The 16,867-nt window shown below is 52.2% G+C and overlaps 1 protein-coding gene across 10 annotated transcripts in view; it reads right to left on the bottom strand.

Moving 5' to 3' along the window:
- Positions 1-2,588: 2,588 nt before the first annotated feature.
- The window catches only part of LOC309852601 (zinc finger and SCAN domain-containing protein 18-like), a 68,449-nt gene continuing 54,170 nt past the window's right edge, over positions 2,589-16,867 (bottom strand). Inside the window, exons 1-8 of one of the 10 annotated variants that reach the window (XM_082709586.1) lie at positions 16,128-16,144; positions 14,263-14,334; positions 10,179-10,651; positions 9,471-9,533; positions 8,302-8,393; positions 6,357-6,456; positions 5,589-5,681; positions 2,589-4,390 (exon numbers count right to left, since the gene is read on the bottom strand). In XM_082709586.1, coding sequence (XP_082565712.1) covers positions 3,624-4,390; positions 5,589-5,681; positions 6,357-6,456; positions 8,302-8,393; positions 9,471-9,533; positions 10,179-10,651; positions 14,263-14,285 — 1,611 coding nt within the window. In that variant the 5' untranslated portion in view covers positions 14,286-14,334; positions 16,128-16,144 and the 3' untranslated portion in view covers positions 2,589-3,623. Of the gene's footprint in view, positions 4,391-5,588; positions 5,682-6,356; positions 6,457-8,301; positions 8,394-9,470; positions 9,534-10,178; positions 10,708-14,262; positions 14,335-15,217; positions 15,506-16,127; positions 16,506-16,867 lie in introns of those variants that run through there. The other 9 variants (XM_082709591.1, XM_082709580.1, XM_082709581.1 and 6 more) reach the window with 9 other exon arrangements.

The raw sequence follows: 16,867 nt of genomic DNA, 5'->3' as shown, positions 1-16,867 counted from the left end.
GAAAGGGTAATCTCTGCTCTTCCTCTTATAAGGATATCGAGGCTGTGGGATTAGGGCCCCATCCCATTCCCTCCCTCCAGGCCCTATCTCCAAATACAGTAACATGGGGGGTTAGGGCTTCAGTGTGTAAGTTTGGGGTGGGAGGCAATTCAGTCTGTAAAAGAGGGTATGTAAGCATTTTCTTCTCATTGAAATTTATTCCCATCTTGCCAGTTTTCCATTTGTGGGATCCGCCCTCCCCGCCCACTTGGAACAGTCATTCTTGGACACCCTGTGGAAACTAGTCAGGAGCTCCATTCCATTCTTCCCACCAGTGCATCTAGGGCTCTCTCTTGCCCTCCAGATACCATGTCCTTTTTGAGTTATGGCTCAGTGCCCCATGATCTGTACACTTCCCAGCCCTCCCAACTGTGTTGGAGACACTAGGGTCGCCGCCTTGTGCTTTCCATTTGCTCCATCTTTCTCAACGGGCCACATCCCTACCTCTTTGGATGGGAGACCCTTAACACAAACCCAATGCCCCTAATGCCTGAACTAAAGAAGCTTCCTCTGAGATTAGCAAGTGGGAACATCTGGCTGTATTTCTGCCTCTCTGTAGAACCAATCATCCATCTGTGTGCTCTATCATGCCTTGGTCAGGTTGGTGGCGGCAGGGACTAACAAACAAATCCTGATAGCTTTTCTAGGTTTGGTTTTTGTAGTGGTTTGGGAAAAACAATTCTGAAATGATTTTGAGAGGTCTTTTAGAATTTAGCATACTACTAAACATGCTGATTTCAGAGTTTTCACTATTGACATAATATGGGGGAATAACAGAATGTGCATTGAGGTACTGCTGTACATGTGTGTGCGTGCACACGTACGAACACATACAGGCCTTTGTGTTTGTACCTGTGTGTCCACGTTTCCCAGCTCGCTGGAAGATACTCTAGTAGCAATGAATACACCTCAGGTTTGAAGGCACTCAGATTTGGTCTCAGAGCAGCCCCACTAAAAGGAACCAGTTCTCTGGAACTGGAAAATGGCTGATTTTAGGGTAGGAATAATTTGGGCTTGGAATAACTTCTTATACTAAAAAGAACCGTGCAAAAAAAAACCAGGCAAAAAACAGAGGCATGTCACAGGGATGCAGGAGCCTTCTTGAAGAGACTCTCATTGGCCACATCTGGGACAACTTGGGTGCCAAAATAACCAAGGATGGTACTAAGTTATAAAACTTGAAAAAACACAGAGAACACAAGAATCCCTAAATTCATTCTGATTATAAGGACAAATAAATGGAGAGAAGGGAGGGCACTGGCTTGCAGCAGGATGCCCAGGGCTGGGTGGCGAGCCCAGGAGGACTGGTGTTAACCAACAACTCAGAGCACCTGCGTGGCTCAGTGGGTTAAGCCTCTGCCTTTGGCCCAGGTTGTGATCTCGGGGTCCTGGGATTGAGCCCTACATCAGACTCTCTGCTTGGTGGGGGGCCTGCTTCCCCCTCTCTCTGTCTGCTTGTGATCTGTCAAATAAATAAAATCTTCAAAAAAGAAAAAAAAAGATAACCAACAACTCTGCAACCATCATGGCAAGAACCACTAATGGAAGAGAAACCGGGTGAGGGGGCATTTGGGTGAGAAGCAGTGTATCTCCACTATCTTCACGTGTCTCCCCACAGACTGCTTATTAGGTAAGGGGAAAAGCAACCGTAAGTGGACAAACTGGGCACTTTGAGCAAAGGAATCCTCACTGGAGTAGTAACATGGACCCAGGCTCTCCAAAATGTGTGTGGAAGGGGCAGGGGGCATGAAGCACAGGCAAACGGGAAAATGTTCACAGGGAGGCAGTGGAAGATTTTCTATAAGGAAATTATTTCTAAATAAAACCTTAAAATATAAACAAAAAAGGCACCACCATGTAGCTGTGCACTAAAGACCACAGATGGGAAATGGACAGATGGAGAGCCAGGCTTTCTGGTAATGGCAGACCTATCAGTGGCCCTGAAGCTGAAAACAAGAGCACCTCAGGTGCTACCTCTCTGTGGCAGGAGAGGCAAGCTCATGGGTTAGGCTGGGAAGGAAAGTTCAGAGAGCAAATACAAGTTTATTTATTTAAGATTTTATTTATTTATTTGACAGAGAGATCAAGATCACAAGTAGGCAGAGAGGCAGGCAGAGAGAGAGGGAAGCAGGCTCCCCGCTGAGCAGAGAGCCTGATGTGGGGATGACCCCAGGACACTGAGATCATGACCTGAGCTGAAGGCAGAGGCCCAACCCACTGAGCCACCCAGGTGCCTCCAAATACAGGTTAAAAAAAAAAGTTAACCAGAGCCACAGCCAGCTTAGGATGAGGGTGTTGGGGGAAGAGACAATCCCAGACACACACACGTGACTCGGGCTGCGAATCATGGCCCTCCAAGGACAAGAATGGAAGTGATGTGCGTGGTCTTCCAGCTGAGCAAGTGCGGCTTTCCCCCGAACACCAGGGGGTCTAGTGGGGAACAGAGCTACGGCAGGCACAGAGCCTGGGTCTCCAAATCACTACACGGAGCAGAGTCTCCTTCCCATCGACCACACACAACAGTAACAAACATGAGACTGTCACGTGAGTGCGAGAAAAAAATCCTTTATTACTTTAAGCTGCTGCTCTGGGCATCATTACAACAGACTGCCTGCTCAAACACAATGACAAAAAAAGAGGCACCAGTTTATCTATAAGAAGCAGTTAAAGTTTATGCTCAGGCAAAAGAAACAATGCTGCAATCAGATTATACACACAAAGCAGAAAGTCACCTTAGGCAGCCCGAGGAGTTACGCTTCACCTGTCCAGACAGTCACATCTCATCAACCTCTACTGGTGTCTTCCACCTGCTCTGATCACGAGCCTCCATCCTCTGTGCAAGAAATCCATCGTACTTTGCAGGCTGCTCTTGTATTTAGATGCATGGCTGAGAAGTTTCACGAAACAGTATCTGCCTTTACTACATGATGAATTTTTACTTATTTAATTCTACTTCATTGCTTTGTAGCACTGGTGGCCATCCACTAATTTGATTTCACAATTCACTAATGGGCAGAGATGCGCGGTTTGAAAACACTGTAACGAGGCTCCAAGCATTTCTGTGATCTCAGTTAAGCCACTCCACACTTGCAGACGCGTGCATTAACTAGGAGAGTCTGCTAGTGAGGATTCAGAAGAGAGCTTGACATCAGGTGTTTATGAAAGGACCAAACAGCTTGAGCAGAAGCCCTGGGGAGCATGAACAGGAGGAGCAGAGACAAGACTGACTTCAGCAAGAGCTGGCAGATCACACCCTTTAAGGCAACTCTACGCTTAGCACAATGACAAACGTTCCACCGCAAGGGTGGTGCTAAAATGGCTATGGAAGAAAGGGAATCTTCTTTCACACCTGACCGCTCGTGGTTGCATGTGGGCGTCTACATGGGTGTGTTTACAAGGAGACGAGGGCTTCCCGAGGGCCCGTCCTGGGTTCTAAGCGCTTTAGCCACATTAGCTCATTGAGAAAACAGATCACGTCCACACAGACACTGCAAAGAAGCCACGCAAGGGTTTCGAAGGACCGGATACATTACTCGGGAATCCCAGGCGGGTGAAGTCCTCTAGGGACACTTTGAGCAAGTGGCTCATCTCTGTGCCTCCGAGTGCACAGGGAAAACATCGCCTGCCACAAACCCCATGCGCCCACTGAGCCTCCCACTGTCATGGGCTCCACAGGCTGCAGGGTGGGGTCCCAGGGCCCTCCCCAATGCGTAGAATTTCTCCTTCTCATGGGTCTTCTGGTGCTCGGCCAGGGCTAGGCTGAAGTGGAAGGTCTTCCAGCAGCCCGGGCATGCGTACAGCTTCCTGCCACTGTGGCTTCTGAGATGATCGATAAAGTGTGAGATCCATGCAAAGGTTTCCCCACACTCGCTGCACGCATAGGGCTTCCCGCGGGACAGCCCAGGCTCCTCAGCAGCAGGGCAAACTGCCAGAGAACCATCCTGGTCCGGCCTAGCCAGGGACCCTGCGCTGTGGCTGGCTGCACCAGGCTCTCTCACGTGGCACGGCAGGTGGCTGCTCACACGGGAGACACACTCAGGGCCCTGCCCACCCACATCCTTCGGGCAGGGCCTCTTTCTCCCAAGGCCTTGGCGCGTGGTGGCTGGCATCAAAGGCACCGCAGGACTCTCCCCGGCTGTGCCCCTGTCCTGGGCTGGCTCCCGGATGACTGACCGCCTGTGGGCCATGGTGACAGGGCTTGGTTCCCCCTCCTGAGGATCCAGAGCCTTCTGCAGCTGCTGCTCCTCCTCTGGGGCGGCTCCCGTTAGGGGGCAAACGAGAATTTCCCTCGTGATCCTCTCCATCAGCGTCTCACACATGTTCTCTCTACCTTCCTGCCACCTCCTGCCGCCTGAAATAAGGTCATGATGTGAGCAGTCCCAACTCCAGGGACGCCAAAGGGGTCTGCCCTTCGGGAGAAAACTAACAAAAGGCACAGGCCAGCGACTGAGATGAAGCAGGATGGAAAGCCGGGGCAAAAGGGAAGCAAGTGAGGACATGGTGCTCACCACGCACACCATCGTCAATCCCCTCCACAAACCCAGGGGCGATGGATTTGAAAAAGACTACTGAGAAGACTGCCGTGTGTCCCCCATCTTTTGCAGTCCCCGAGCTCAAGTACCTGCCTAAAGACAGTCACTCCCAGCCTGCCTTGTGCTGAAGTGGCCATGTGACATGAGTCACATAAGTCAACATAAGTTCTAGCCCACGAGATGCACGTACAAGTGTAAGGGGTAGGGAGGAGTCTCATTTCTGCACTGGGGATGTGAGCTGCAGCGGCCACCGTGACCCGTGTGTGAGTAGAGCCTGGCAATGGACCCATGAGCTGGTAAGCCCGCATCCTCACCAGAAGGGCCGGACAAGCGCTTGCGCAGTATACTAACGTGTTCTAACGGGGGCCCCCGATTAAGCAATCTCCTGGGATTCAGGCCCTTGGGAAGTGTCCCACAATACACATCCACACATACAACCCATGCACCATGAACACTGGTTTGACCATGTGACCTGCTAGTCTAGGGGACTTATTAAGTGTGCATGATGCAAGCAAAGGCTCGCAGAGCACCACAGGACGGTGCTGACCCTCCCAGAACGCTCCCTCTCTGACCCTCGCTGCCACACTGTGAAGAAGCTCAGACCAGCCACGTAGAGAGGCAATGAGGAGAGCGCAGGCTGATTGCTGCAGCTGAGTTCCCCATCAAGAGCCAGCACCAACTGCCACGGTTGAGTGAGACCACCCAGGACAAGTCTCCGAATGACTGTGGCTGTGTACACAGCCCCACAGCCACCACAGGGAAAACAGAGGCACAGCCAATCCCAGTCAGCCCCGCTGGGGCTGTTATCCAGCAGGAGATAGAACGACTGGACTGCTACCTCCTGCTCTGACATTTGTGGGCGGGGGGGGGGGGGCGGCAAAAGTATGGGACATGGGGTGGAGTAGAGTGAGGTCCAAGTTGAGGTCTTTGTTGAGGCCAGTGGAGCTTCGAGGAGCTCCATCAGCCTCCGAAAGGCGCACCCTCCACCCTGGCCTGATCACAGCTCTTGGACCTCACCTGAGAAGCTGCCTTCCGGTGGTTCCGTTTCAACTAACCGGAGCTCCTCCGTCTCCAGCCTGCAGGTATCATCAGGCTGAGCCAGCTGAAACCCTGGGTGGGATCAAAAAAACCAAAAACTGAAAGAGCCAACAAGAGCAGACTACAAACAGCCAACGATGCACCTCAGCTCTCACAGGCTGGCCGGGGCAGCCCCGATCCTTTCCTCTGACCTGGGACATCCGCCAAAGCTGCTCTGAGCCCTAGAGAGCTGGGGACTCCCGGCAAACTGGGGAAGGTATGAAGAAGGCCCACTGAGGAAGAAAAGGAAAGCCCAACAGGAAGTGGGAAATTCAAGGGAGAGCAGTCAGAAAAGACCCTACAACTACAACCACAAGGAACTCAGAAGTCTGTGCTGGGTTCTGGGCTGTGGGCAAAGATGTCCACAAAAGAGGGAAGACCCATGAAGGCCAAGAGGCTCTGTCTCTGCACCGAGGAGGAAGGGAAAGTTGACACACTGGGGCCAGGAGGCCTTTCCACGTTCAGAAGCTTCAGGTCACAGAGCAGGGGTTACAAACTCAAAAGCCCAGGGTTCTGGCAGTCCTCAAATGTGTAGATTGAGAAGGGCAGGGCCAAGATGGGGGCCCTGGCGAGGTCATTCATGGTCAAGTATGTTCAAAACACTGTGGGGCCTTAACCAGAGCCCCACGTGGGAGTTGGAAAGCCCTAGACCAATGCTTCTGGAAGAGGGCAGAGGATGCAGTATGAGGCCGTGGGGACAGGTCTCACCCCACAGGAGCAGCTTCCGGAAGGTCTTCAGGTTCTCCTCCGCCGGGTCCAGGTGGCCCCACTCCCCTAGGTACAGAGGCACCTCCGGAAATGTCAACTTCTGAAACAGTAGCACCGCCATGGCTAAGGCTTCCCGAGCAGAGGAACGATGGACCCTTGTCCCACAATGCCAGGGACCATAATGGGGGTGGCACTATCCTGGGGGGGGCTCCTCCCCCCGCCAACCACACAGGACCTGGACCTGGATCCCAGCTTAACCTGATGGAAGGGTTTCTTGGCCCGAGAACTACGGACTTTTTTTTTTTTTTTTTTAAAGATTTTATTTATTTATTTGATGAGAGCAAGCAAGTGCACAAGCAGGGGGAGCAGGAGAGGGGGATGCAAGCTCCCTGTCAAGTGGGGAGCCCGAGGCAGGGCTCAAGCCCAGTACTTGGGGATAAGCCAAAGGCAGATCCCCAACCAACCTAGTGGCCCAGGTGCCCCAGAGCTAGGGACTTTGTCAGCTGGGCCTGCCCCAGGCACTGCAGATGTTTCCCGCCCTCCTCCCTGTGGATGTCAGCAGCACCTCCTCCCCCGAGAAGTACTGACAAGCCAAGCAGTCTCTAGACATCACCCCATGTCCCCCGAGGGGTAAAGCCACCCTGGCTGAGAGCCACTGCTGTAGACGACCCCAGAGTCTCCTATGTCTGCCACCCCTGCACGCCACACAGGGCCCAGGCCAGCACCTGTGGGGACCGGGACAGCCATCCTCACTGCCGTCAGGAGAAGCAGTCACCATGACAAAGGCCACGGGCTCTGTAAGGTCTGGGGGAGCTGTCTCCCGGGGAGAGGTAAGGGCCGTCCAGGCCCAGAGTGCCGAAGGGCAGGAGGCATGAGAGTGGGGAAGGGAGTCGTGGCTAGCAACAATGGTGCACCCCAGAAGAGAGGAACAGTGCCTTGGCCACAGCCAGAGGGATGAGGGCCAGGGAGTCGCCATACCGGGTGGGCAGGTTGCTGACAGAAAGGGAGACCCTGTCCAACATTCCTAAGGGGGCAGTGGCAGCACTCAGGCTGCTTACTCTGATCCCAGAGACCTCTCCTTGCCTCATCCCCACCCGCTCTCAGCCAGGCTCATGTCTTGGTTTCCTGGGGTGGCAGCAGCTCAGGTGTCCAGCCCTGGAACCTCAGCCAACCCCAGCTCCTCCTGTGGAGTGGGTGGCATGTTAACAATGGGGAGAGGTAAATGTTGAAAATAGAACTGCCCTATGACCCGGCAATTGCACTATTGGGTATTTACCCTAAAGATACAAACATAGTGATCCAAAGGGGCACATGCACCCGAATGTTTATAGCAGCAATGTCCACAATAGCCAAACTATGGAAAGAACCTAGATGTCCATCAACAGATGAATGGATCAAGAAGATGTGGTATATATACACAATGGAATACTATGCAGCCATCAAAAGAAATGAAATCTTGCCATTTGCGACAACATGGATGGAACTAGAGCGTATCATGCTTAGTGAAATAAGTCAAGCAGAGAAAGACAAGTATCATATGATCTCCCTGATATGAGGAAGTGGTGATGCAACATGGGGGCTTAAGTGGGTAGGAGAAGAATAAATGAAACAAGATGGGATTGGGAGGGAGACAAACCATAAGTGACTCTTAATCTCACAAAACAAACTGAGGGTTGCTGGGGGGAGGGGGTTTGGGAGAAGGGGGTGGGATTATGGACATTGGGGAGGGTATGTTCTTTGTTGAGTGCTGTGAAGTGTGTAAACCTGGCGATTCACAGACCTGTACCCCTGGGGATAAAAATATATCTTTATAAAAAATAAAAAATTAAAAAAAAAAAAAAAAAAAACAATGGGGAGAGGGAGAGAGCCTCACAAGATAGGATGACAGATCCAACTCCTGGGGAACAGGACCGATGAGCCCCCGGACAAGAAAGACCCTACTCACCTTCGGCTCGACCTTTGCAGGCTTGGCCTCTTCAGTCTTCTTGTTGTCGATGTTCCCCTGTTCCAGAAGCACAGGGTCTGGAGAGGGACAGGCTGGGAGAAGGGGAGACAAAGATGAGGAGACTGGTTTTACACAGCTGGGCAGCCCGAACCAATGAGGGAGACCCCACCGCCTCCCTTGCATAGGTCCCAGAGAGTGAAGAGTTCTCCAACTCAGAGGAAGGGAGGACCAAGTGCTCATGTCACAGCAGGTCCCAAGCTCAAGGGGCCCCACAACTGTCCTCAACTGACAGAGCAGAGCACACCAAGAAGAAAGCAAAAAGAAGCTCGAGGTCAGTAGTGGCCCCAGGAATTCAAACTAAAGCCACAAATCAGAGAATGCTTTCATACCCATTAGCATGACGGAAATCTTAAACAGCAAGAACGTACGGTGCCGGCGTGGATGTGGGGAAGCGGGCACCCTTGTACACTGGCACTGTGTATGCTACGGAACTTCTACAAAACCACGTGGAATGTCCTCTGTCCAGTGATCCCGAGGAACCCACCAACACAAACGAAACCTCCCACACCAGGTACAGGCCTGAGGACGTTTAACAGCACATTTGTAGGAAGAGGCAGAAACCTTAATGGCAGTAACTTCCAACTCGGGACCGGGAAGGGCAGATCCTGTGAAATGCCATGAAGGTAAAAGAATGGCACTGGATATCTGGCCACCATCTGGAGGGGGCTGGCTGGGTGACACACTCTGAACAGTATGAGCTCAGGCACAAAAAAATCACCTCCAGGGAGAAGGCCACAAATCCTGAGGAGACTCCTGGGTGAGATGTGTGTGCACCCAAGAGATGTGCAGAGACACATGAAGGAACACATGACAGGGGGCACCACTTGGTCTAGTTTTAGAGGACACATGGGGTGGAGAGATTATTACTTTTTTTCTTTGTACCTCAACACTTTTCATTATTAATAGCAAAGCACGTATACCTTCTATGATCTTTGATAACAAATTTAATTAGAAATACTTATCATGTTCACCAGAGCCTATAGGAAGAAGTCAGCACAGACTTCCAGGCTTCGGTTACCTGGCCTCCCTCTAACTCCCTCCCACCCTCTCCCAACCTCCCCCAATCAAACCCTGGCCCATACCCGCCCAAGGGCTAGCTGGTCACTCACAGTTGTCAGGGGATGCCTGGGTCTCGCTGGGCTCCAGGTCTTCACTGGCCCTCGCAGGCCCACCTGGTAGTAATGGACAACAGAGGCTCAGCATGCTTCCCACACTCCCCCTTCCTCAAGGCTGTGGACAGCTCCATGGGAGACTCAACAGCATTCCTGCTTATACTCAAAGGGCGCGTGAGCCCAAAAGGGAGAGATGTGCTAACAATCACACAGTAAACTTGCAGGTGATGGGCATGGACATAGGCTTCTGACCAAGAGCCCAAGGCTCCAGACCACCCCCGCCACCAGTCCTTCAGGTCCTGCCCTCAAATGTGGTTAACAGCCCACCCAGCCCCACGGCTCCTCTTCTTACCTTATTGAGGGGATAGAAACAAATGCCCAGAACATTTACTCAGCTTTTAAGGGGCTGGTTCCCTTCTGCTTCCTTGCATCGGGAACGCAGATGTGAGGGCAGGAGCCTGAGCAGTCTTCCTGGTCCATGTGACCAACTCTGAGGATGCCGCCACTGGGCAGGGTGGTGAGGCTGCAGCCCCCACCAGCTCTGGGCTGCTCACCTCTGTGCCTCTTATACACCAGGGAGCTCAACTCTCAGGGAAGCCACTGACTGGCTTGGGCTCTATGCTGTCAATTTTACGCCTTCCAAGGCTGACCACCCCACTTCCTATTTCTTCTGTGGTCTACTCTCCTCTGGGGTAGCTGCCTCACCTGGCTCTTCCAGGGCCTTGGTAAGGTCCTTCACCAGGGAGGCTGCCTTCTTGCAGCTCTCAGGACACTGTGCCACCACCAGGGGCCGGACATTGTCAGGCAGGACGCTCAGGAACTGCTCCAGCACCAGCAGCTCCAGCATCTGCTCCTTTGAATGCACCTCGGGCTGCAGCCACTGGCGGCACAGCTCAAAGAGCTCGGTCACGGCCTGGTGGGGTCCAGCTGCTTCCTGGTAGATGAAGTTCCGGAAATGCTGGCGGGAGAACTCAAGGTCCCTCCCGAGGACAGTCTTGGGGTCCTCCTCCTGGTCCTCAGCTGCTGATCCTAGCAGAGGCAGTTCTGGGGGAATTAGGGAGCTCCGAGGGGTGGCAAATGCCTTCTCCAAAGGCAACATCTTTTCAAACCCGCACTGGGAAATGTGACGAGCCAGGGACAGGCCAGGGGTTGTGGAGGGCGAATTCACGTAACTGCAGCTGCAAAGGACAGAGAGAATAGCAGGACGCTCTGGGATCTCAGCCAGAATCCAGACCTGCACAGGAAAGACAAGAGATGCCTACACAACGAGAAGCCAGCCACATGGCATCCATACCAGAGAAGAACAAGTAGGGTCCCCTGAGCTCATCAGTCCCACTCACCACACCAGGAGTCCATGCAGAATTATTTCCAAGCAATCTGCTTGTTAGGTATCAGCAGAGTTTTACACTTGCATAGATAAAAATTAACATAAAAAGTGGGAGGTGGAAAGACTCATTTTGTAAGACTGGTATTACCAGGATTAAAAAAAAAATCAGTCACAGCTAAGAGTAAAGTTAAAGGATCTCACTTTCTAAAAATGTAAAAATCTTAAAACATTACAAAACTCACTCCAACAATGTATACTCAAAGCATGTGATACCATGCCAGATTTGGGTGTATCCCAGACTTCTTTCACCTTTGGAAGGGCTAGGTATCACCATTGTCCCTCCTATTTAGATAACTGTAAAATCTGAAAACACAGCTGACCCTTGAATACCTTGAACTGCATGGTCCACTTAAGGTGGATTTTTTTTTTTAAAAGATTTTATTTGTTTATTTCACAGACAGAGATCACAAGTAGGCAGAGAGGCAGGCAGAGAGAGGAGGAAGCAGGCTCCCTGCTGAGCAGAGAGCCTGATGTGGGGCTCGATCCCAGACCCCTGGGATCATGACCTGAGCTGAAGGCAGAGGCTTTAACCCACTGAGCCACCCAGGTGCCCCAAGGTGAATTTCTTTTTTTATAAATCAGTACCATACTTAAACGCATTCTCCCTTTTTTACAATTAGAACATTTTTTTTTTCTCTTAACCTTATTGTAAGAATACAATATTTAAAAAGTGTTATATACAAAACGTAAGTTAACCAACTGATTATCTGTAAGGCTTCCAGTCAACAGAAGCTATTGGTAGATAAGTGTTTGGGAAGCCAAAAATTATACACAGATTTTTGATAATGCCCTAATCTTCAACTTCTTCAGGGTCAACCATAGAGCAGTAAACAATCAGCATCTAGAAATGGCACAGGACTGCAGACCCAGCCTGACCCGCCCTCAGAACCAGGTGGGAAGCAGAAGTTGGCCAGGAGGAGAGTACAATGGTGGGGGGAGAGGAGAGACTGTGGTGTTTAGGTCCTGGGAGTTCAGGTCCTGCTCTGTCCTCTCCCCACCCCCAGTGGATCCTGATGGGCAGCGGCATCATCTGAGAAAAGCTAGATTCGGGATGTTTAGGTGAACTCTCTTGACTGTAACTGCTGGCAAACAGTGAGCAAGCTGAACAAGGAACCCGGCAGGCCACCACTGGCCAGGCCACCTGCTGTTGGCTTCAGGCTCCCAGTGCCTTCACCAGCTGTGAGTACACAGGGATATGCACTCTAGCTCCTCCCAGTACCTGCTGGGTCTGCACTTTTCCCTGCATAACCGGGAGATTCACAGACCCCACCAGGAGGGACACATCCCAGACAAAAGCTGCACCCAAACCCCGTGGGAATGCTCTCCCTGGCTGAATCACAGAAACCAACGTTTTTCTTCCGTACACGTCTGGGGAAGTCAAGAAAATGTAGTGAGGATTTTGTCTTTACAGAGAAAACTGCAATGAGGACCCGGGCACCAATGACCTCCTCCAGAGAAAGGGAAGATGTGCTCTGACATTCCACCAGGGCACAGGGCCCAAAGACCTTGTAGCTGGGGGTGTCAGATTCCAATCACATCAAATGTCCAGAAGAGGCAAGTCCACAGAGGCAGAAAGTAGCTCAGTGGCTACCAGGGGCAGCGGGGTCAGAGTCAGAGGGACTGCCCTGCACTTCTTCCTGGAGTGATAAAATGTTCTAAAATTCACCATAGTATTGGTTGTACAACTCTGTGAATGCGCAAAAACCAACAAATTGCACATTTTAAATAGGTGAACTCTTTTGGTATGTCAACTGTATCTCAATAAAGCTGTTAAATATAGACGGGAAAAAAAAAAAAATGTTGGCAGAGGCCCCAGGGCCCATTGCTCCCCCTCTCTGAGGCTACACCAGGGGTCTGAAGCCATTCCACACAGAGTTCCATTCCCTTAAGGAAGAGACAGCTGGGCTGCACCGTTTCCCTCGCACACCTCGCCTCAGCCTGCCCTGCTCCCTACAGCACTCCTCCTGTCTTGCACAGGTCTGGGCTCTGAAAGGGTCCCCCATGGAGACCTTCCCTCCATCCACACCTCCTCACTCGGTCTTACCTGCCTATCACCTGCTTTCCCTGCTGGGAACGTAAACCCCAGGAGAGTTGAGGTTACTCACAGGGAACCCTCTGGGCAGTTCCTGGCTCAGTATTTGTTGAGTGCGTAAATTATCTTTTTCAACTCATTTTAGAGAGAGAAAGAGCACAACAGGGTAGAGGGGCGGAAGGAGAGAGAATCTCAAGCAGACTCGCCACTGACTGTGGAGCCCCACCATCCCAGGACCCCGAGATCATAATCTGAGCCAAAATTAAGAGCCAGCTGCTCAACCCACTGAGCCACTCAGGTGCCCATTATTTAAATCACTTTTAAATGGTTCCAGTCCTCTACTAACAGGCATGCTGGCTATTCCTAATTTTTGCTGGCCATTACCCTCATATCAGGCTGGGGATATACCTGGAAGGTCAAAGTAGAAGTAGGACCACTGGGCATGTGCTGTGACCCACAGCAGCCCACTGGAGGCAACCCAGCCTCTGCCACCCACTACAGCAGTGCTCACCAGGGTTCTCCTTCCCCGCACCTCTGCATGGGGGACCTCAGACCACAAAACCTGCTCCTTCCACTCTGTCAGTCAGCGGCCTGCTTTTCGATGGCACTTACAGCTCCCTATCTATTAAGTAATTAAAGTGGTCTCTCTCTGGCTTGGTCTTGCCAGTGTCCCCGTCTGTGGCTTGTCTTTTCAGTTTATGCTCTTTCAGCTATAAGGGTCTAATGTTTACTTTTCTTTTTTCCCCGAAATAAATTTCTGAGTTCCAAAACTTGTTTGTAAAAAGCTTCCCTGGGGCACCTGGGTGGCTCAGTTGTTAAACATCTGTCTTTGTCTCAGGTGCTTCTCCCTTTCCCACTACCCCTGCTTGTGTTCCCTCTCTCACTGCCTCTTTCTATGTCAAATAAATTTTTAAAATCTTTAAAAATAGATGAGTAAATAAAGAGCTTCTTTCCCTACCTCAGGATGAGAAATGTACTCTTGTATTTCCTCTGCTAGGGCCACGAGGGGCAAATGCAGGACAGTCGCAGTTGTGAGAACGCAACTTTGCCTGGTGGCTAAAGCAACCAGAGAACCTGTCTGTGTCAGGTCTGGGTGTGTCCCTGTTACAAAAGAGGCTGCTGGCTGGGCTTCTGGACTCTAGCTTTTGTAACCACATTGCTGCCGTTGACTAATCTAGAGCCTCTTCTGGCAACTGAAGTGTTGCCAGCTCCAGCCAGCAGCACAGCCATATTTATCCCAACAGGCACAGGGTACACAGAGCTCTATGTGGAGCACGGGCAGGTGTGCGGTCACACAAGCAAGTAATTTGCGTTTTCTTAGGATACCACAGGCACTACTGTTCTGTGTGGGTCCTGTCTCAGAAGCTTACCATGAACTCACTAGAAAGTGCATGCACAGATCTCATCGTCCTGCACTGGAGCCTCATGAACTGGTCACGCTGCTGCAAGATGTTGTTAGGCAGAGGGACCACCAGAACTCTTCCCTGTACCCAGCTTCCTTGAGTAAAGCCATTCCCCACTGCCCAAATTACTTCTGGCTCAGTCACCAGGCAGCTACCCACCCCATCACATATACATCTTGGGGCCTCGGGGGATTTACCTCAGATGGGGATGGAAATTTCCTAGAGCCCAGGCTCCCCTTGCATCCCTGCCCACAAGTCCTAGGATGCAGAGGAAGCCGTGGGGGGCGAAGGGGGAGCAGGTGAGCTGAGAGGTCCCCAAGCCCTGTGGTACTCCTGCAAGCAAATCCCTCTCACACTGGGCTAAGCAGAGCTCAAGGTTGGCTTCTAACTCCTCAACTCTACCTCCAGGCCTGCCCTGCCCCACTTCCCCCTCTCCACATATGCCCATCTCAGGTGACTCAAGATACTCACAGGGTCTCTTGGCCTCAACCAATAATAATTTACTCATTACAAAGGGCGCCTTTAAAATGAGAAAACGGGGGCGCCTGGGTGGCTTAGTGGGTTAAAGCCTCTGCCTTCAGCTCCGGTCATGATCTCAGGGTCCTGGGATAGAGCCCCACACTGGGCTCTCTCCTCGGTGGGGAGCCTGTTTCCCCCTCTCTCTCTGCCTGCCTCTCTGCCTACTTGTGATGTCTGTGTCAAATAAATAAATAAAATCTTTAAAATAAAATAAAATAAAATGAGAAAACGAAGATCAAGGGATCATCCTTAACATCTTAGCTGTCTTCTAAGGTCCCTGCCAAGAGTGCAAACTCTGGATCCACTTGGGAGAACAGATCGACCCAAATCAAGAAAAGTCCTACACAACTGGCCTGAACTTCCCAAAAGCCTGAAGGACAGAACACAAAAGTCAGAAACTCACAGAGGCAAAGAATACACATGTGGCCCTGGACCAGAAAAGGTACAGGACATTGTTGAGGTTTGGGGGGGAAGGGGGGACCAAACCCTGGTACAGAGAAGAGGATGGTGGAGCTGTCCAGCTCAGCCTCTAGGGTGTCAGCGAAGACATACAAAAGGTATGTGAGAGAGAAGTGGAGAAGGGGAAAAAGGGAGGAGCGGGGAGAGGAGAGAGAGGGAAGGAAGTGGGGAATGAGGAGGAAAAGTGACTTAAGTACAAAACAAAATATTAAGAGATGAATCTAACCAAAAGACGTGCAATTCTAAGATCTTTCCTTAAAACGCTTCTGAACATTTTCCTCCCACAAACAATATCCTCAGTCATCCCCATTTCCTCTTGCCGGCTCCTCCAGCAGCAAAATAGAGAGACCCATGCTCGCCCTTCTCTTGGGTTTCTTCGCCCACCAAAGGGATCTAATACAAGGACAGACAATCCGCCCCGGGCAACTGGGAAGAGGCAGGGAGTCAGGGAGCCTGGCAGCAGAGATGACCTCTAATCCCCAGGCCCCACCTCGGGTCCCACCCCGGGTGGCTCTGCACCGCCCCCTCTCTGAGCTGCACACTCGGGGTACCTGCTACCACCCAGGACGCCACAGTCTGCCGCTCCTCCCGCCTAGGGACACCCTCAGCCCTCGAGTCCCCTCTCGTAATCCCCTCCCTCTCCCAGGCCGCAGAAGGGTGACCTCAATCGTTCCTAGGCCCCCCTCTGCGGTCTCTCAGCCACGTCTTCCCCGCCCCATACCCTGGGGAACCGCACCCCCCACCTCACCCCCACCCCAGGAGCTCCCAGCCTCCACCCCTAAGCCGCCCAGCCTCACACCGCAGAATCTCCTCCCCTCCCCAACCCGGGGTCGCTCCCTGCCCCCACAGGTCACCTCCGAACGCAGCTGCGCGAAGCACACTGGCGGGACCGTTACGATCCGCTCGACAAAAGCACGCCGCAGAGCAGCCCGGCCGCCGGCCAGACCTACCTCCTGCGTAGTGGTCCTCGGCCGGTTCCAGCCGCCAGGAGCTCGGCGCGATGGCGTCAGTCAGACTGCGCGTGCGCACTGGGCCTGCATCGCGGACTACGACTCCCAGACTGCAGCGGGGCGTTCCCCAGGGCGAGGGCAGAGCGAAGACGCAACGACTGAACGGACAGCCAATCAGGGACAGAGCTAGCCTTCCTCAGCTTCTAGGGCTCTCGTGCGCCTGCGTCATTTTCGATCCATGGCAACGCGCTAAAACAACGCGAGGCGGGGAAATACACCGCCCTGAGAACCAGAGACGAGGAGACACTGAGGCACTGAGAGACAGAGAGAGACAAGAAGACGCAGGGACAGGGAGTGAGAGAGATGAACCCAGAGATGGAGAGACAGGGACAAGGAGACCAAGATTCCCAGAATCAAAGAAGGCGGTATACAGAGGAGGGGGAAAGTGAAGGGGAGGCCGACAGACAGAAGCCCTCGAAGGAAGAAAGATCGAGAAGGGAGGTCTAGGCACGAGGAAACTCAGACATGGATGGAGCCAGCGACAGCGACAAAGTCCGGGACAGACAGAAATGGGTAGACCCACAACTGGGAACACAAAGACACACAAAGACGGTAGACTTTGACGTAAAACCAGAGACGGAGAC

Source organism: Mustela nivalis (genome assembly GCF_964662115.1).
Source record: "Mustela nivalis genome assembly, chromosome: 18".
NCBI lineage: Eukaryota > Metazoa > Chordata > Mammalia > Carnivora > Mustelidae > Mustela > Mustela nivalis.
Note: the sequence above shows the minus strand (reverse complement) of the source record. Positions and strands in the feature narration are given on the sequence as shown.